This window comes from Muscardinus avellanarius (assembly GCF_963383645.1).
Source record: "Muscardinus avellanarius genome assembly, chromosome: 6".
NCBI classification, from domain to species: Eukaryota; Metazoa; Chordata; class Mammalia; order Rodentia; family Gliridae; genus Muscardinus; species Muscardinus avellanarius.
Genome location: NC_137791.1, coordinates 63,706,529 through 63,728,248, shown reverse-complemented (window position 1 = coordinate 63,728,248; position 21,720 = coordinate 63,706,529). Strand labels below are relative to the sequence as shown.

The 21,720-nt window shown below is 41.2% G+C and overlaps 1 protein-coding gene across 1 annotated transcript in view; it reads left to right on the top strand.

Moving 5' to 3' along the window:
• Window positions 1–19,452, top strand: part of LOC308264058 (putative E3 ubiquitin-protein ligase HERC6) — a gene marked incomplete at both ends in the record, with an annotated part of 70,537 nt that extends 51,085 nt beyond the window's left edge. The window contains 7 exons of the mRNA XM_080697201.1: window positions 2,696–2,839; window positions 5,284–5,450; window positions 6,496–6,577; window positions 8,797–8,867; window positions 16,050–16,233; window positions 16,318–16,420; window positions 19,229–19,452. Of these exons, the coding sequence (XP_080553327.1) occupies window positions 2,696–2,839; window positions 5,284–5,450; window positions 6,496–6,577; window positions 8,797–8,867; window positions 16,050–16,233; window positions 16,318–16,420; window positions 19,229–19,452 (975 nt within the window). The remainder of the gene's footprint in view (window positions 1–2,695; window positions 2,840–5,283; window positions 5,451–6,495; window positions 6,578–8,796; window positions 8,868–16,049; window positions 16,234–16,317; window positions 16,421–19,228) is intronic.
• Between the last annotated feature and the right edge of the window lie 2,268 nt (window positions 19,453–21,720).

The window sequence follows — 21,720 nt, the reverse complement described above, 5'->3', positions numbered from 1 at the left end:
GGGCTGATGAAGCCGGGCATGGTGGCGCACGCTTGTAATCCCTGCACTTGGGAGGCGGAGACAGGAGGGTCGTGCAGGTTCGAAGCCAGCCGCGCTGGTTTAAGAGACCCTGTTTCCAAATAAAAAAGTAAAAAATAGGTCTGGTAGTGTAGCCTGGAGGTAGAAGGGTTTCCAGGAACCCCAGTACCACCAAAAAAAAAAAAAAAAAAAAAAGGCTGATGAAAGCCGGGCGTGGTGGTGCTTAGGAGGCTGAGACAGGAGGATCGCACAGGTTCGAAGCCAGTCTCAGTTGGTTTAAGAGACCCTGTTTCCATATAAATATAAAATAGGTCTGAGAGTATAGCCCGGAGGTAGAAGGCCCCTGGGTTCCATCCCCAGTACCACCAAACAACAACAACAACAACAACAAAAAAGGATTGATGAGCCAAGCATGGTGATGCACACCTGTAATCCCACTGCTTGGGAGGTTGAGACAGAAGAATCACAACTGCAAGGCCAGCCTTAGCCAGATATTGTTCCAAAACAGATTAAATAAATAAAAAGAAATGGGGTTTAGCTTGGAGGTAGAACTACCCAGGGTCCAATCCCTAGTACACACACACAAAAAAAGATACGGGCTGAAAAAAATGGGGGCTCTTCAAGCAATCCACAAGCTGCAAGTGGAATAAACACTTTTCCTACAAATTGGCTCTAGTTTTAGTTCAAGACCTTCTGCGATCTGGGTTTCAATTTCAGCCATCCTTCATTTCATCTTTTGTGGGTGCCCTGGTGTTTTTATTGTGTGGTACCTCAGATCATTTTCCCTGTTCAGGATATACAAATGAGTAACTCTATAGGTGAACGGTAGAGTTTATACGAAAGGGAGGGAGTCTTCCTGATACCTTTCCCATGAAAGGAAGAATTAGGCTTTCAGAGAAGAAACCATAATCTGGAGGGTAGGATTCTGATAGGACAGGGATGTCTTCTAACATGAGACTTTAATGGAAAACAAAGAAGCTACTTCATAAGTCAGACTTTCTAGTTGTATGACTCCCTTTGCACCTATTTTCTTTATATCTTGATTGTAATGAAATCAGTAGATAATTATTTACAGAAGATGACCAAGAAATAAGAAAGTAAACTTCAAGACATGTCCCATCAAAATATAGACTCTAAACATGGCAATATTGTCAGGGCTTATTATGACTGAGTCCTGACGGTAGCAAAGGCACACTTTCTAGTTAATTTAGAAAATAAGAAGCAAAAATTTAGAAATAAGAAGTAAATTTGAGCCAAGCATGGTGGCACATGCTGTAATCCCAGGATTTGGGAGGCTGAGTCTGAAGGATCGTAGTTCGCAGACAGCCTAAGCTATGTAGTGAGGCCCTTTGCAACTCAGTGAGACCCTGTTTCAAAATAAAGAATAAAAAAAGGGCTGGGGGTGTAGCTTGAAGGTAGAATGCCCCTGGGTTCCATCCCCAGTACTGCAAAAAAAAAAAGGAGGAGGAGGAGGAGAGGAAGAGGAAGGAGGAGGAGGAAGAGGAGGAGGAGGAGGAGGAGGAGGAGGAGGAGAAGGAGGAGGATATCCAGAAGGGAATGCAAGGCCTTGAACATGCAGGTCTGTGGCCAATGAGTTTTATAAAATATCAGTAGATAAGTTCTCTCAGTTCTTTTAGACAGAGTAGGAAGAGAACAAAAATACAAGAAAGCACCAGACAAGGTGGGGCACACTTGTAATTCTAGTATATACATACATACATACATACAAGGAAGCTTAGGAATACTTATATTAAAAAGACATGGGCTGAGAGTGTAGCTCAGTGGTAGAATACTTGCTTATCATGCACATATGTACACACACACACACACACACACACACACACACACACACACAAGAAAATTAGCTAGAAAGGAAGTAGAAAAAGAATAGAGAGGTATGGGGAAAAAACCAAGTTCAGCCATAAAGCCCAAAGATAGAGGGAGCTTTAAAAGGAGGGACTGTTAATACTCATTTCTCACATGAGATTCCATGGACAATCAGGTCTCATAGTCCTTGCTGGTTTCGTGCCCAGGATGGCTGTTTAGTGGAAGCCCTAATAAGGACAGAGGAAGAGCAACCAAATAGCTGTTAACTGCAGCCAAGGCTGTGAAGTCTGAAAGACAAGATGAAGACAGACAACAAGATAGAATAACTTGGTAAATGTATTCATGTTTGTAGCACATCCAAATTTGGCTTAAGGCCAGGCACATTGGTGCATGCCTATAATCCCAGTACTTGGGAAACTGAGACAAGAGGATTTCAGGTTTAAAGCCAGCCTTAGAATTTTAGCAAGACTGTCAGCAATGTAGCAAGACCCTCTTTCCAAATAAAAAGCAAAATAGGGATGGGGATACATATCAGAGATAGAATGCCCCTGGGTTCAATCCCCAGTACCTCCCCTCTCAAACACACACAATTGGTTCATGACACTGGTCAACATAGTTGGCAAATGCTAAGTCTTGCTAGAGTCCCCCTTCCCCTGGACTTCCATGAGGCAGTCTAGAGGATCCATGCTCAGAAACAAACTGAGGGAAGTTAGATTATAAGAGAGTAAGGGGTGATGCTTCTGGTAATTGTGATAACCATAGGAATGATCATTTGTGGTTTAACACTTCTCCTTAAAAATCAAAGCTTGGTGTTTGAATTGGAGCCTGGGAACATGTTCTCTTTTTTTAGGTTGAATTTATTAATGAAATTCGTGCTGAGGCTGGAGGGGTCAGTGCAGAGTTCTTCCACTGTATATTTGAAGAGATGACCAACCCCAACTGTGGGATGTTCATGTATCCTGAAGAAGGTTCCTGCATGTGGTTTCCTGTCGATGTAAGCCATTTCATTTCTCAAAGTCTCTAGATATGTTATACTGTAATGAAAACCATTAATAATGTAAAATTGGCTTATATGAGACTTGCAACCCCTAGTTTGAATAGGACTCATAATAGCTGCTATGGCATCACTTGCATCGTGTAGAAAAGCAGAATCGCTGACCCTATGCCAGGCCTACAGAGGTAGAACATGGGTTATGCAAGATACCCAAGTTCAAGCAAGTTTAATTTTTTAAACAGCATTAATGAAGTATAATTGAGGTATAATCAACTATACATATTTAAAGTGTCCGATTTCACTGGGTTCAGTGGCACATGCCTGTAATCCCAGCTACTTGGAAGGCTGAAGCAGCAGGATCACAAGTTCAAGGCCAGCCTGGACAACTCAGACCCTGTCTCAAAAGGGCCAGGGAGGTAACTCAGTGGTGGAGCACCCATGGGCTCAATACCCAGTACTAAAAAACAAATTTATAATTTGATAACTTGTTTGTTGTAGCACTAGAGTTGAACCCAGGGCTTTTCTACTTCTGAGCTACACCCCAAGCCCTATTTTATTATTTTTATTTTGAAATAAGGTCTTATTAAGTTGCACAGGTTGGCCTTGAGCCTGTGATCCTCCTATCTCAACCTCCCAAATACTGAGATTCAAGGCATGCAACACCATGCCCCGGCTGCAGTAAGTTTTGATATGGACACCCATGAAACTCTCAACACAATCAAATAATGAACATATCTGTCATCACCAAATGTATCCTCATATCCTTTTCTGATCCTTCCCTTTTACAACTCTCCCCCAGTGCCTGGGCAGCTCTAAGCTGCTCTCATCACTATAGGGTGTTTGAATTTTCTAGAATTGTATGTAAGTGGAACAAAAATGTAATTGTTAGTGTCTTTTTTCACTCAGTATAACTGCTGAGAATCACTGATGTTGTGGCATGTAGCCATAGTTCTTTGTATTTTATTATAAAGTAATATTCCGTCATAGAGATATATTGTAGTTTGTATATCTAGTGTCTGATAGATGAATATTTGGGGTAGATCCTAAACTTCGAGAAGTAGTACTCTAGAGTGTTTTAACTTAAAAGAGAAATTATTGACAAAATTGTAGAGCTAATTCTTAATTCTGAAAAGAAATTGGTTTCTCTAATGGTTATATTAAAGGATAGGGATGAGGAGGAGGGAAAAGATGAATGAATATAAAAAAATACTAAAAGGGGTCTTGCATTTTTTTGTTTTGGGTAGTACTGGGATTGAACCCAGGAACATTCTGCCTTTTAGCTATATCCTTAGACCTATTTTATTTTTTTATTTTGACACAGGGTCTCACTGAGTTGCAGAGGGCCTCACTAAGTTGCTGATAATGGCCATCAACTTGTGATCCTCCTGTCTCGACCGCTCAAGTATTAGAATTATAGGTGTGCACCACTATACCTGACTGGTTTTGTACTTTTTTGAGAGTTAATGAACTTGGGCATGGTGGCACACACCTGCAATCTCAGTATTTGTGAGTCTGAGACAGAAGGATCCCAGGTTCAAGGCCAAACTCAAAAATTTAGCAAGACCCTTAGCAACTTAGTGAGAGCCTATATCAATGTAAAAAGTAAAAAGGGCTGAATATGGAGCTCAGAGGTTCAATCCCTAGTAACAAAAAGAAAAAAAAAAAAGTCAGAATTTAGCATGGTGGTGCATGCCTGTAGTACCTGGGAGGAGGAGATAGGAGTGAGCTAAGCCGTAGCAAATTAATGAGGCCCAGCACAACTTAGTGAGACCCAGGCTTCCAACACATGAACACATGGAGCACATACCCAAACCATATCCAAACTGTAGTACCAACTTTACCAGGACTCTTCCCTTCCACAGACCTTCATGGTCTGCAACCTCAGGTACCTTCTCTCCCATACGCTTGCCCCAGTTAACACACACCTCATGAGCTGCACTGTGAAGGGGATGCCACTCATGGGATACTCATCTGACAATCCTCATGCGGACTGAAGTGAAGAAGTACACCCTAGCCAGGCATGGTGGCGCACACTTATAATCCCAGTACTTGGGAGGCTGAAACAAGACGATCGAGCAGGTTAAAAGCCAGCCTCAGTTATCTAGTGAGGCTCTCAGCAACTTAGTGAGACCCCGTTTCCAAATAAAATATGAAAAAGATTGGGAGTGTAGCTCAGGGGTAGAAAGCCTTTGGGTTCCATCTCCAGGACCACACACAAAAAAATTTTTCTAAAGTATACCCTTCCTTTCTGTTGCTTTTCTACATGAATAGGGAAGCAATGACCACAAAATTAAATTATTAAGCCAGGCCTGTTGGTACAAAGCTATAATCCCAATTTAGAATTTTAGAAAAGGGAACTAAAAATGTTCTTTATGAATGTAATTATCCCTTTGTGTAATTATTTATAATACTGTAGGTATTTTTTTAATATTTCTCTTTTCCAGCCTAAATTTGAGAAGAACAGATACTTCCTCTTTGGGATGCTATGTGGACTTTCCCTATACAATTTCAATGTTGCCAACCTTTGTTTTCCACTGGCTCTATATAAGAAACTTTTGGACAAAGAGCCATCATTGGAAGACTTAAAAGAACTCAGTCCTTTATTGGGGAAGTAAGTAAATATATTTGCTTTTATAGACTGCATCTACTAAGTCACTGTTTAGGAATAAATAATGTTACACTCAGAGATATACCCAGACAGGGTCTTTCATTTTAATGCTGTATGCCCTTTAGATGAATTTGAATTTTAGTATGAGTTACAGTTGAGTAAACCTTCAAAAATGAAGAAAAGCCAAATGTTTCTGTAATGATTTACTAATATAATAAAGAGAGCTCTGCTCTGGACCTCATCCAAGTGAACATAGTCATTTTGGAGAGTACACTATATATACATGGGCTCATCACACATACACTGTAAACACACATGGCTATGTAAGTGCATATATTTACATAGCTAAAAATGAAGGTATGGTCAATTTCACTAGCCATTGAGGGAATAAAAATGAAAAAGCATTATTTTGCTTATAGTTTGACATTTTTCTTAGAGGATCGACAATAAATTGGGGAAAAAGATGTTCTCATGTACTGTTAGTGGTGGAATAAATTGGCTTGATCTACACTAAAGCAGGTGGTCTTTCCTTTGGTAATATTGATATTTTTGTATGTTTAATTTTTTTTTTTTTTTTTTTTAGTTCTGGGGATATAACCCAGGGCCTTGTGTATATTAGGCAAATTCTCTTCCATTGAGCTACACTCCCAGCCCCTGAATATTTAATTTTTTGTCATGGGGGGCTATCCTGGGCATTGTGGATTTTTAAAAGCGTTGGAGGTCACTACTCAGTAGATGCCAGTAGCAACCTTCTCCTTAATTTTTTTTTTTTTTTTTTTTTTTTTTTTTGCAGGTCTGGGGATGGAACCCAGGGGTATTTGACCTCCAAGCTACACCCCCTGCCCTATTTTTTATTCTTTATTTTGAAACTGGGTCTCACTGAGTTGCAGAGGGCCTCACTAAGTAGCTGAGGCTGTCCGCGAACCGCAATCCTCCAGGTCTCAGCCTCCCGAATGCTGGGATTACAAGCGTGCACCACTACGCCCGGCTCTTAATTTTGACAACCAATGCTGTCTCCAGACTTTACCAAATGTCCCCTGGGAGGCAGAATCATCCCTGGCCGAGAATCCCTGGTGCAGGGGAAAGGGATCTTTTGTGTAACTTTCACAATACACAGCAGTGTCTATGGGGTAGCGGTGGTCCAATAATCATATTATAAGAACAGTTTACCCTAGGAAGAAAAAGGAGGAGATAAAGAAGAAGAAATTTAGTGTTTGGTACATTCTGTATTGCTCACAATTGTTTTTCATTGAAATGTTTTCCTTTTGAAATCTCCTAAGGTCAAAAAATATAATTTTTTAAACCAAAATTTTCACTAGGCATTTGGAACATCTAAACGATGGATCTGGTGATGCTGAAAATCTTTTCACATTTTTTTCTGTGAGTACCAACAAAAGCCAGATTATAGTTTAGCTTCAATCTCTGTGTGTGTAGAGGATGGGTATTTTGTTTTATTTTTATTTATCTCTCTTGGAAGTGCTAAGGATCAAACCACCTTGCTCATGCTTAGGCTCTACCCCTAAGCTACATCTCCAGCCTGAATCTGATATTAATTAATTTATTTATTTATTTATTTTTGTGGGGGTTTTGCGGGTCTGGGGATGGAACCCAGAGGCATTTGACCTCTTAGCTATAACCCCTACCCAATTTTTTATTCTTTTTTTTTTTTTTTTTTGGTGGTACTGGGTTTCCTGGAAACCCTTCTACCTCCGGTCTACACTCCCAGACCTATTTTATTTTATTTATTTATTTTGTGTGTTGGGGGGGGTGGGTCTGGGGATGGAACCCAGGGGCATTCAACCTCCAAGCTACATCCCCTGTCCTATTTTTTATTCTTTATTTTGAAACCGGGTCTCACTGAGTTGCAGAGGGCCTCACTAAGTAGCTGAGGCTGTCCGCGAACCGCGATCCTCTGAAATCAGCCTCCGGAATGCTGGGATTACAAGCGTGCACCACCACGCTCAAGTCCTATTTTATATTTTTATTTGGAAACGGTCTCTTAAGCCAGCGAGTCTGGCTTTGAACTTGTGCGATCCTCCTGTCTCCGCCTCCCAAGCGCGGGGATTACAAGCGTGTGCCACCACGCCTGGCCTTTATTCTTTATTTTGAAACAGGGTCTCACTGAGTTGCGGAGGGCCTCACTAAGTAGCTGAGGCTGTCCGGGAACCGCGATCCTCCGAAATCAGCCTCCCGAATGATGGGATTACAAGCGTGTGCCACCACGCCCTGCTGAATCTGATTTTTAAATGATTTTTATAGTATCTTAAATATGTGATCCATTTTCTCTGAAACTATTGTTTAGAGTTGAGATTTTATTCTATACTCTTTAGAATATTTTTAGAGGGTGTGAGTGTGTGTGTGTGTGTGTGTGTGTGTGTGTGTGTATTGGGGATTGAATTCAGGGGCATCCTACCTCTGAGCTACACCCCCAGATTTATTTTATTTTATTTTATTTTATTACTAAGAATTGGACCTTGAGGCATTCTACCTTTGGGCTATACCCCCAGCCCTACTTTATTTTTTATTTTGAAACAGGGTGTCACTAAATTACTAAGGGCTGGCCTCAAACCTTCAATCCTCCTGCTTTAGTTTCTCAAGTATTGGGACTACAGGCATCTACCCTCATGCCCAACTGAGATTTTTTTTCTTAAGATACTTGTTTAGGCTCTTGCTACTGCTTGTACTTGTTTCCCAGGCTGGTCTCCAACTCGTGGGTTCAAAAGATGATCCCACCTTAGCCTCCCAAGTAGCTGGGATTATAGATGTGGCCCCACTTGATATACACATTTTTAAAGATATTTTACTTCTGTACAGCAGAACTTTCCCCCACTTGTTCCCTTTGATAACTTATACCTATAGCCTCTTGCATAAAAACATAGCAATTATTCAAGTAACGTAAACAACTAAACAGTAATTTATGCTTGACACCTATATACAACATGTGTTAGGACAGGTATTTTTATTGACTTACTGATTTTTTTTTTCTTTTTTGGTACTGGGGATTGAACCCAGGGGATTCTCTGAGCAACACCCCTGGCCCTATTTTATTTTTTATCTTGAAACAGGGTTTCATTACATTGCTGAAGGGCTTGATAAGGGGCTGAGGCTGACCTCAAATTTGCAATCCTTCTGTCTCAGCTTCCCAAGTACAGAGATTACAGAAATGTGCCACCACACTCAGTGTATTAGATTTAAAATTTTTGTATGTGTTTAAAAGGATGAACTACATAAAAATAATTACCCCAGTTATTTTAAATTCTATAGGAAAAATATATTGGCAATAATGACACAGTTGGTTGATTATTTGGACTTACTGTAATGCTTGGTACTGAATACATTTTGGTTACAGATAAACTGGGATCAAATGGATGTTGGTTTAATTTCAGATGGAATCAATGTACCTGTGGACCAAACCAACAAGTAAGTTGTTGTTGTTGTTGTTGTTGTTGTTATTGGTGGTGGTGGTGGTGGTGGTGGTGTGTGTGTATGTGTGTGTGTACACGTGTGTGTGGGGGTGTGCTGGGGATTGAACTCAGGAGCATTCTACCATCAAGCCATACCTCTAGCCTATTTGTTTGTTTGTTTGTTGCAGCACTAGGGATTGAATCCAGGGCTATTCTACCTCTGAACTGTATCCACAGCCCTATTTTATTTTTATTTTGAAACACAGTCTCAGTAAATTGTTGACAGCCTTCACTGAGTTTCTTCTGACTCAGCCTCCCAAGTATGAAGATTACAAGCATGTGTCACCATGCAGCCTTATTGGTTTGTTTGTTTGTTTGTTTTTGTTTGTTTGTTTTATAATAGAGTCTTGCTAAATTGCTGACAGCCTCACTAAATTGCTGAGGCTAGCTTTGAACCTGTGATCCGCCTGTCTCAGCCTCCCAAGTACTGGGATTACAGGTGTATGCCAAGACTCTTTGGCCCAACAAGTAAGTTTTAAGACCTAGAATATCTGCTTTGAATATTGATAAAATGTTTGTAAGACTATACTTTTAAAGTGTAGTTCAGCTTCTCAGATGATCATGTTAGCTCCTTATCTTTTAGAAAGATATAAAGTTTATAGGAAAAGCTGGGAATGGTGGCACAGTGATCCCAGTTAGTGGGAGGCTGAGACAGGAGAAACACAGGCGCAGGTTGCCTCACACTTAGTGAGACTCTAAGCAATTTAGCAATACCCAGTTTTAAAATAAAAAATAAAACAGGGATGAGAGTGTAGCCCAGGGGTAGAATGCCTTTGGGTTCAATCCTCAGCACAAAACCAAAACCAAACAAACACACAAACAAACAAAATAGGTTATAGGATAAGAGAAGAGGAAAAAGGAGAAATGACTCAGTGCTTCTGTCATTTAACAAATATTTTTGAGTTCATATTCTGTACCATACCCTATTCTATGTACTGGAGATACAGCAGTGAAAAAAAAACTGAAAAAGATGATACATAAATGTGTAATGTCAGATAAGGATGAGCCCTCTGAAGAAAATTAAAACCAATTAAGGGACTAAAAGGTTACAGGTAATTTATGCTAGAGCCAGCTGGTACCAACTTGTGAGTGCTGTTAATTTTTCAGAAATGTTGAGTTTATTATTAAAGCTTTAGTAGCTTGAAATCAGTCATGGCGGGAATATTTACACCACAGTAATCAGCAAATGCTACGAATAAGGTTTCTCTCTGTTTTTCTCTGCTCTTTCAGAAAGCTAGTTGTTGAATATTTACCAGCACAGCACTGGTAACCAGGGAGGGCAGAAAGGCGTTGATTTAGATAGGCCACTTCACAAAAGTTGCTTAAATGGTGGGAGACATCCCGGTTCTTGGGAGGCTGCGACAGGAAGATCACAGGTTCTCAGCCAGCCTCAGCAACTTAATGAGATCCTCCACAACTTAGACCCTGTTTCAAAAAAATAAAATATATAGGGCTGGAAGTATAGCTCAGAGGTAGAATGCCACTGGATTCAATCCTCAATACCAAAAAATAAAAATAAAGAGTGAGAGGCAATCATGCCTCTGTTGAAAATGTCTCCAGTAACAGCCCTGCTTTGTTAGCCCATTTTCCATTCCTATGATGAAATACCTGAAGCTGGGCAACTTTATTTATTTATTTTAACTTATTTTATTTTATTTATTTATTTATTTGGTGGTACTGGGGATGGAACCCAGAGGCCTTCTACCTCCGGGCTATACTCCCAGACCTATTTTATATTTTATTTGGAAACAGGGTCTCCTAAACCAGCCGAGGCTGGCTTCAAGCCTGCGCAATCCCCCTGTCTCAGCCTCCCAAGCGCAGGGATTACAAGCTTGCACTACCACGCCCGGCTGTTTATTTCTTTATTTACAGTACTGGGGAAAGAACCCAAGGGCACTGTACCTCTGAGCTATACCCCCAGCCCTAGTTTGTTTGTTTGTTTGTTTGGTCTTTTTTTATTTTTGAAACAGGGTCTCATTCTGTTGTGAAGGGCCCCACTAAGTAGCTGAGTCTGTCAGCAAACTGCGATTTTCTGGTCTCTACCTCCCAAATGCTGGGCTTACAAGCATGCACCACCACACCCAGCTGGGCAACTTTATGGGGGGAAAAAAAAAGAACAGAGTTTTTTGGCTTATAGTTATAGGGCTTCAGGGGCTCACATCTGATGATAAATTTTTTTACATATACTTTTATTGGTGCATTGTAAGTATACAACATAGTGAGATTCAAAGTGATACTTTCACACACAGCACTTGGTGTACTTCCCTCTGCATCCCACCCCGCTTCCCCCTCCTCCCTCCCTGCACATGTTGGTGACATTTTCCTTCTTAACATACCATAGCATTCCAAGTCTGTTCAGAGCATCCCGTGACACGAGCTGACGCGTGTACTTTGTCTCCTCTAGTCCCTCTCCCTTGTAAAGATGCCGTCAGTACTTTATCATGGGTTTCCACTATGATTTTTTTTTTTTTTTTTTTTTTTTGGTGGTACTCGGGATCGAACCCAGGAGTATTGTACCTCCGAGCTACACCCCCAGTCCTATTTTTTTTTTTTTTTTTTTTTGCGGGTCTGGGGATGGAACCCAGAGGCATTTGACCTCTGAGCTACACCCCCTGCCCAATTTTTTATTCTTTATTTTGAAGCAGGGTCTCACTGAGTTGCAGAGGGTCTCACTAAGTAGCTGAGGCTGTCTGCAAACTATAATCCTCCAGTCTCAGTCTCCCAAATGCTGGGATTACAAGAGTGAGCCACCATGCCCGGTTTCCAGCTTACTTTTTCTAATCTTAATCACCTTCCAAAGCCCCACCTGTAAAAACCACAGTCAGATTAAGTTTTTGCCCCTTAGCTGGTGGTGTGTTGGTGCATACCTGTTATCCTAGTATTTGGGAAGCTGAGACAGGAGAATTGAGGGTTTGAAGCCAGCCTCAGAAACTTAGCAAGACGGTCAGCAATTTAGAAAGACCTTGTTTCAAAACAAAAAATAAAAAAAGGTTGGGTGTGTAGCTCAGAGGTAGAACGCCTCAGAGTTCAATGTTCAGCCCCAAACACACACACACACACACACACACACACACACACACACACACACACACACACACTTTCTAGCTGAGCGTGGTGGCACACGCTTATAATCCCCACGCTTGGGAGGCTAAGACAGGAGGATCACACAGGTTCAGCTACTTAGGCTATCAGCAACTTAGTGAGACCCTGTTTCCAAATAAAATATATTTTTAAAAAAATAGGTCTGGGAGGATAGCCTGGAGGCATAAAGCCTCTGTGTTCCACCTCCAGTACCAAAAAAAAAAAAAAAAAAATCAGGCGTGGTGGGGCAGCTTGGAATCACAGTATTCCGGAGGCTGAGACCAGAGGATTGCAGTTCGTAGACAGCCTCAGCTACCTAGTGAGGCCCTCCATAATTTAGCGAGACCCTATTTCAAAGTAAAAAATAAAAAAACAGGGCAGAGGGTGTAGCTCGGAAGTTGAATGCCCCTGGGTTCCATCTCCAGACCTGCAAAAAAATAAAAATAAAAAGTAAAAAAATCTAGCCCTTTATACCTCACAATGGGGATTAAATTCCAATGCATAAAGCCTTTGGAGACATTCAAACCATATCTACACTGTACCACTTGCCCTGAAGAAATTCATCATGTAGTAGGAATTGCATCCTGTAGTGCAAGTCAGACCTTGTGAAATCATTTTTACAGTGACATGTTGGGAAAGGGCAGAGGAAGAGAAACAGAAGAACCAACCCTGACAACATCACATTCATACTGAAATCTGATGACTGATAGAAGATGCCAGGTAGCCAGAGTTGGTGGCGTACACCTGCAATCCCGGTATATGGGGGGCTGAGACAGAAGGATCACAGGTTCACGGCCAGCCTCAGCTACTTAGTAAGGTTCTCCACAACTTAGTGAGACCCTGTTTCAAAATAATAAAATAGGGCTGGGGATGTAGCTCAGAGGTAGAAAACCCCTGGATTCAATCCCCATTATCAAAAAAGAAAAAAGAAGTTGAAGTCGCCACAACAAGGAAATATAACATGCTTTACATTGTAGGACTACCTACAGATAGAGATAGCAAGGTGGGCGAACTGAAAGCCAATATGGCGAGAGATGAAAACGGAAGGGGAGGAGGCTGCTGAGTCCTGCAAAAGGAGGCTCTTTTTTCCTCCCACTATACTGGGGGTTGAACCCAGGAAGCACTTTACCAGAGTCACATCTCCAGCCCTCTTTTCTTTTTTTATTTTGAGACAGAGCCTGGGTAACCTGCGATCTTCCTTTCTCAGCCTCCTGAATAGCTCAGGTTACAGACCTTTTTGTTTATTTATTTATTTTATTTTTTGGACTTTGTAACGACATGAAAGTGATATGCATTCAATAAAAATCATACTTTAGATCCTGAATTTTGATGTTTCTCTGTGCTAGAGATATGCAGTACACTGTTCCCTTTTGATGCTAGGCAGGGGCTGCAAATGGCTGCTACTGATCAGGCACGTGATCAGCAGGGAACACCAGTCCTCCGCAGTGAGCTGCCTGGTTAAGGTCTGATGCTCACTCAGTACGTTAGGTGTATTAAATGCATGTTCAACCTATGATGCTTTCAGTTTACAATGGGCTTATTGCAATGTACCCCCACTATAAATCAAAGCACATCTGTATGCAGATTAGCATTTTTGGAAAGCCTCCTGACTGCCCTGAAGAAAACAAAAGCAAAATAAATTTTTTTTTTTTTTTTTTTTGCGGTACTGTGGATGGAACCCAGGGGCATTCTACCTCCAAGCTACACCCTAGCCCTATATTTTACTCTTTATTTTGAAACAGGGTCCCACTGAGTTGCAAAGGGCCTCACTAAGTAGTAGCTGAGGCTGGCCGCGAACCATGATTCCTGTCTCAGCCGCTTAAATGCTGGGATTACAAGTGTGTGCCACCACACCTGGCTTGCAAAATGTCTTTTTTTTTTTTTTTTTTTTTGGCGGGTCTGGGGATGAAACCCAGGGGCATTTGACCTCCGAGCTATACCCCCTGCCCTATTTTTTATTCTTTATTTTGAAACAGGGTCCACTGAGTTGCAAAGGGCCTCACTAAGTAGTAGCTGAGGCTGGCCGCGAACCATGATCCTCTTGTCTCAGCCGCTCAAATGCTGGGATTACAAGCATGCGCCACCACGCCCAACTGCAAAATAAATCTTAATCTTCATTATTTTGTTGTTGTTGTTTTGTGCAGGGGCTTGAACCCAGCAGCATTCTACCTCTGTGCTACACCCTCAGCACTATTATTTATTTGTTTATTCATTCATTCACATTGGTTATTGTACCCCAGAGGCATTGTACCTTTGAGCCACATCTCACAACCTATGTTGTTTGTTTGTTTGTTTGTTTGTTTTTTTTTTAATAAGGAAAGTCTTGCTAAATTGATGCAGCTGGCCTAAATCTGCAATCTTCCTGTCTTAGACTCCCAACTACTAGGATTACAGGCATGTGCCACCATGCCTAGAACCCCTGTTTCTAAATAAAAAATAAAAGCTGGGCATTGTGGTGCGTGCCTGAAATCCTAGTACTTGGGAGACTGAAACAGTAAGATCACAGGTTCTAGGCTCAGTATAGCAAGTTAGCAAGACTCTGTTAAAAAAAAAAAAAGAAAGAAAGCCGGGCATGGTGGCACATGCTTGTAATCCCCCCAATTGGGAGGCTGAGACAGGAGGATCACGCAGGTTCGAAGCCAGCCTCAGCTGGCTTAAGAGACCCTGTTTCCAAATAAAAAAATATAAAAATAGGTGTTGGAGTGTAGCCCAGAGGTAGAAGGCCTCTGGTTTCCATCCCCAGTACCACCAAAAGAGAGAGAGAGAGAGAGAGAGAGAGAGAGAGAGAGAGAGAGAGAGAGAGAGTGAGCGCTGGGCGGGGTGGCACACACTTGTAATGCCAGCATTTGGGAGGCTGAGACAGGAGGATTGCAGTTTGCGGACAGCCTCAGCTACTTAGTGAGGCCCTCTACAACTTAGTGAGACCCTGTTTCAAAATAAAGAATAAAAAAAATTAGGGCAGGGGGTGTAGCTTGGAGGTCGAATGTCCCTGGGTCCCATCCCCAGACCCCCAAAATATTTTTTAATTAAAAAAAAAAAAGAGAGGGAGATATCTGGAGGTGTAGCTCAGAGATAGTATGACCCTGGGTTCATCCCCAGTACCAAGAAAGAAAAGAAAAGAAAGAAAGAAAGAAAGAAAGAAAGAAAGAAAGAAAGAAAGAAAGAAAGAAAGAAAGAAAGGAAGGAAGGTAGGTGGGAGGGAAGAAAGAAAGAAAGAAAGAAAGGTGGGAGGGAAGAAAGAAAGAAAGAAAGAAAGAAAGAAAGAAAGAAAGGAAGGAAGGAAGGAAGGAAGGAAGGAAGGAAGGAACAGGGTTTTGCTAAGTTGCTGGGAGTCTTGCTAAGTGGTTGAGGCTGGCTTCAAACATGTAGTTCTTCTGTCTCAGCCCTCAAGTACTGGAATTACTGGTTTGTGCCACCACTCCCAACGTCCCTTTATTTTTTTATTTTTTTGCAGGTCTGGGGATAGAACCCAGGGGCATTTGACCTCCGAGCTACACCCCCTGCCCTATTTTTTATTCCTTATTTTGAAACCGGGTCTCACTGAGTTGCAGAGGGCCTCACTAAGTAGCTGAGGCTGTCCGCGAACTGCTATCCTCCATGTCTCAGCTCCAACATCCCTTTAAAGTCTTAATTCTTCTGTTTATTCTAAGATTCCTTCTTCTAGCTGATCAATATTTTATTTTATTTTGTTTTTTATGGTGTTGGAGTTTGAAACCCAGGGTGATTCTAAATCCTAAGCTATACCCCACAGCCCTTTTTAAATTTTGAAACAGGTTCTCACTAGGTTGCTAAGATCTTGCTAAGTTGCTGATGCTGGCTGCAAACCTGCAATCCTCCGTTCCCAGCCTCCCAAGTTTTAGGGTTATAGGTATATATCACCACATCCCATCTAGCCAACCAGCTTTTTATAGTCATGCATTATACAGGTTTGTGTGCTATACAAGAAGAAATTTACTTTTCTCTCAATAGAAATGGTAAAAAGATTAAAGTAGAGAACATTCTACTCATTGGTAAAGTATGTCATTGGCTTTTTCTTTCCCCTCCTCCTCCCCTCAAGGAAAGACTTTGTTTCTAAGTGTGTTGATTACATTTTCAACATCTCAGTGAAGGTGGTTTATGAGGAATTTCATAGAGGGTTTTATAAAGTTTGCGACAGAAGGATAATTAGATACTTCAAACCTGAAGAACTGATGTCAGCAACAATTGGAGATGTTAATTATGACTGGAAACAATTTGAAAAGGTAGGTAATACTTAAAATGTCCCCAATTTTAAAAAATCTATATATTGCCTAAAAAAAACATTTTTTCTCCCTCTCTTTCTCAAGAATTCACAGTATGATCAGGGATATCACAGATCACATCCTACTATAAAGATGTTTTGGAAGGCTTTCCACAAGCTAACTTTGGATGAAAAGAAAAAATTCCTCTGTAAGTACTGCTGTATTACATGAGTCCACCACTACATCTCAAGACAGGCAGGATGGCACACCTGTAATCCCAGTACTTGCTGAGGCTGAGACAGGAGACTCACAGGTTTGAGGTCAGCCTCAGCAACTTAGCGAAACCCTGTTTCAAAAGTAAGAAGAAAAAGCAAACATAAGTACTTTATTTGTGAAGAAGTCATTCTTAATGGCAGTCCACATGTATGGCAGAGGAGGGAGTAGGGCTTAGTTCCCTGCATTCTAGAACAGCATTCTGTCTTTCATATAAGCCTGTCTCCCATTTAAAAAAAATAGACATACATATTTTTATTTTACTGCCTTTTATATACTGATTAATCCTACCTCCATTTCAGATTGTGTCCACTTTCCTTTTTTTTTTTTTTTTGTGGTCCTGGGAGTAAAACCCAGGGGCTTTCTACCTCCGGGCTATACTCTTAGGCCTATATTATATTTTACTTGGAAACAGGGTCTAAGTTGCTGAGAGCCTCACTAAGTAGCTGAGGCTGGCTTTGAACCTGTGCAATCCTCCTGTCTCAGCCTCCCAAGCACTGGGATTACAAGCGTGTGCCACCATGCCAGGCTACCCAGAGGCATTCTACCTCCAAGTTATACCACTTTATTTTTTATTTGGAACAGTGTCTCACTAGGTTGCTGCGAACCTAAGTTGCTGAGGCTGGCTTTGAACCTACGATCCTCCTGTCTCAGCCTGCCCTCTTTCCTTATTTACATTGAGTTTTTTTGTGTTTGGTACTGGGGATTGAACCCAGGGACACTTTACCACTGAGCTTATACCTCTTTGAGACAAGGTCTCCCTAAGTTTCCCAGGCTGGCCTTGAACTTGTATTTCTCTTGCCTTACCCTCCCAAGTAGATAGGATTATTGTTTTTGTTTTGGTACAGGGGATTGAGCCCACAGTCATGCTACTTCTGAGCTACACCCAGCCCATTTTTAAAATTTATTTATTTATTTATTTATTTATTTATTTATTTATTGGTGGTACTAGGGGTGGAACCCAGGGGCTTTCTACCTCCAGGCTATACTCCCAGACCTATATTATATTTTATTTGGAATCAGGGTCTCACTAAGTTGCTGAGAGCCTCACTCAGTAGCTGAGGCTGGCTTTGAACCTGTGGGATCCTCCTGTCTCAGCCTCCGAAGCACAGGTGTTGCAAGTGTGTGCCACCACTCCTGGCTATGTTTTATTTTAAATAGGGTGTCCCTAAATAGCTCAGAGCCTCACTAAGTGCTGAAAGCCTCGATAAATTGCTGAGGCTGGTTTTGAACCTGTAATCTTCGCCTCCCAAGTACTGGGATTACAGGCATGCACCACCTTTCCTGGCTTCTAGTTGTTTCTTAAGCCTTTTATCTTATGCTCTTATCTTCATGTACTTATATGAGTATTATGATATTTGTTTGAGGTAAGCTAGATATAATAATAGCAATAAGAGCTAATATGATAAAAATAATAATAGCAACTACAGCACTTTCATCGCTTACTCTGTGTCAGACCCTGTACCGATTACCTTATTATTACCACCCTTTATCCTAATAATAATCCTATGAAATAGATATTAGTTTTTTCCTCATTTCAGACATAAGAAAAAAAGAGGGTGGTAGAATTTGTCCATGTTCAGAGATTTAGTAAGTTTGAGAACCAGAATTTGAACCCAGCAGGTTAAGTCCAAGCCCAGCTTTTTTTTTTTTTTTTTTAGTGGTGCTGGAGATTGGTCCCATCAGTTTTCTACCTCTGATCTAGACCCATAGCCCTATTTTATTTTGAAATAAGATCTTGCTAAATTACCACATGCTAGCCTTGAACCTGCCCATCCTCCTATCAGCCTCCCAAGTACTGGGATTACAAAACTGTGCCACCACACCTACCTACCATACCCACCTCTTGACCACTAAGCTTCTGTTGGTGGGAACCCAAAAGTTTCTCTTAACTACTTTTCTCACCTCTCCATCCCATTTTTCAATTCTTTTTTGTTGATGTGGTGGTGGTGCTAGGCATTTAACCCAGGGCCTTATACATGCTAAGCAACTGCTCTACCACTGAGCTACAGCCTCAGCCTCATCTGTATGATAAGTGCTGTAGTTACTATTATTATTTTTATCATACAGTTGATAAACTCCTTTCTTCTTGATATTTTTGTTATTACTAAGTATGTTGCAGGATAATTCTGATCGCTTCACAAACCAATCTATTTTCTAATGAGTCCAAACTTCCTTTTTTATGGTATCTTATTTATTTATTTATTTATTTATGGAAACAGTTGCATAGGCTGACCTCCAACTTGCAATCCTCCTGTCTCAGACTCCCAAGCACTGTAATTACAGGAATGTGCCATTGCGCTGGCTCCAAGCTTGCTTGTTTTCTTTCTTTCTTTCTTTCTTTCTTTCTTTCTTTCTTTCTTTCTTTCTCTTTCTTTTTTTTTTTTTTTTGTGGTACTGGGAATGAAATCTGGTATCTTCTACCTCTAGTCTATACTCCCAGACCTATTTTAAACTTTATTTGGAAACAGGGTCTCACTAAGCTGCTGATAGCCTCACTAAGTAGCTGAGGCTGGCTTGGACCCTGTGTGATCCTCCTGTCTCAGCCTCCCAAGTGCTGGGATTACAGTGTGTGCCACCACGCCCGGCTTCCAAACTCCTTTTTTAACCCTCCCTCTTAATAAGAAACTTTTGCTACAGGCTAGTGCTTCAGCTATCTGTACAATGAGTTCAATTTCTTCCTTTTGGTTTTAAGATTTGCTCTTTTTATGAAACATCTTAACCAAATTTTATCCCTTTGTAGTGTTCCTTACAGGACGTGACAGGCTGTATATAAGAGGCATACATGATCTCGGAATAGTATTTCGCTGTCCTGAGACTCTCAGTGAAAAAGACTACCCAAGACCAGTGACATGTCATAATATTCTAGACCTGCCTAAATATTCTACAATGGAAGCCATGGAGGAAGCACTTCAGGTAGCCATCAACAACTACAGAGGCTTCACGTCACCGAGGGTTCCACTGTAATAATCACCCCCAGTCTCAGGGAGGCCACTGGTGCTCAGGTCTCTCAATATTATCAAGAATAACATTTTTAAAGCCTGCCGTGGTGGTGCACACTTGTAATCCCAGTATTTGGGGGGCTGAGACCGGAGGATTGTGGTTCGCAGACAGCCTCAGCTACTTAGTGAGGCCCTCTGCAACTCAATGAGACCCTGTTTCAAAATAAAGAAGAAAAAATAGGGTCGGGGGTGTAGCTTGGAGGTCAAATGCCCCTGGGTTACAAACCCAGACCCGCAAAAAAATAATAATAATAATAAAAATAAACAAATAACATTTTTTAGTGAAATTAAATTATGGAAAAGGACATTTCCTGTATCCCTACCCTTGCTATTAGAATGACACAGGATGTATTTGAATGCTATGAGAATGTTTGCTTTTACTGAATCATTTCCTGAACAGTATCATTTAAAACTAAACTGAATATTGATATTTTAAAAATATTATTGTACTTCTAAATAAACTGTCGCAAATCTGAAAGAAATACTCCAGTTTGAGAAAAGAAAAAATATAAACTAATTTCAACACGTTTTTGAGGCATATAAATGTGTATTGAAGAATACCCCAAGTTTTCATTTTAGCAAACTGATTAATTATTTATTTGAAACCTGTAAATGTTAAAAGGATTAATTAATTCATTAAATTATTATTTATACTCAATACTATGTCCCAAGAACCATTCTGTGTGTGTGTGTGTGTGTGTGTGTGTGTGTGTGTGTGTGTGTGTGGTACTGGGGATGGAACCCAGGGGTATTCTACCTCCCAGCTACACCCCCTGCCCTAATTTTTACTCTTTATTTTGAAACCGGGTCTCATTGAGTTGCAGAGGGCCTCACTAAGTAGCTGAGGCTGTCTGCAAACCGTGATCCTACAGTCTCAGTCTCCAGAATGTGGGGATTACAAGTATGCACCACCATGCCCGGCTCTTATTCTTTATTTTGAAACAGCCTCGCTGTGTTGCAAAGGGTCTCAAGGCCTCCCTAAGTATTAGCAGAGGCTGTCCTCGAACCACCGTGATCCTCCAGTCTCAGCCTCCCAAATGCCGAGGCTGGCCTCAAACCTGGGATTATATCTGTGTGCTACTACACCTGACCCAAGAACCATTCTAAAAGCAGATAGCATTATTTTGGTTAAACACTGAGTCTAACCAGGAATTATTGTCTACTTATAATTGGGTAAGTATGAAATTGAGCCGGGCATGCTGGCTCCCGCTTATAATCCCAGCATTTGGGAGGCTGAGACCAGAGAATCGCAATTCGCGGACAGCCTCAGCTACTACTTAGTGAGGCCCTCTGCAACTCAGTGAGACCCGGTTTCAAACTAAAGAGGAAAAAATAGGGTAGGGGGTATAGTTCGGAGGTTGAATGCCCCTGGGTTCCATCCCCAGACGCGCAAAAACAAAATAAAAAAAAAGAAATTGAAATATGTTTTACTATCTATCTTCACTATAAGCTAATGGAAAGATATAACTGTCATGGGAAATGGCCAACAAATTTCTTGGACTAATTTTACCTAATGTTAACATTTAAAACATATTATGTAACTTCGAAATGATTCCAAACAGTCACATAATTTGTTGTATGAATGTCATATATTTTGCCATGCTAACAACTTGGGATGTCACCCCCTTTGCTTTGAGACTGTTACATTACACTTTACCAGACCCCAAATATGAGTTACTACTTCAACTACCAGACCACCCAAGAGTTTGACAGACATCCTGAGAGCTTGGGTTGTGGCAGACTACACCGTGTTGGCTACTTCTCTAAAGACCCAGAGCTCACACTGTGGCAGGGCCCAAAACCTCCCATCTCCACTATGTTAATACAGCCAGGGTCCCCTGAGAATGGCTCTTATAAAGAAGCTCTTGACAGTTCAGACTTCACTTTCCATAGATGCCTGCTTCCATCCGAATTGAGCAGCCATGGACATTAATCATTGGACTCGAATGAAACTAGAACTCACACATTCCCTGTGAGATTTGTCCCCATTATTTTTCTCCTTAAGTGTTAAAAAGAAAAATCTTTAGGCCAGGCATGATGGTGCATGCTTGTAATCTCAGCATTTGGGAGGCTGAGACAGGAGGATCGCGGTTCACGGACAGCCTCAGCTACTTAGTGAGATCCTCCACAACTCAGTGAGACCCTATCTCAAACTAAAGAATAAAAAAATAGGGCTGGAGGTGTAGCTCAGAGGTCACATGCCCCTGGGTTCCATCCCCAGACCCACACCCAC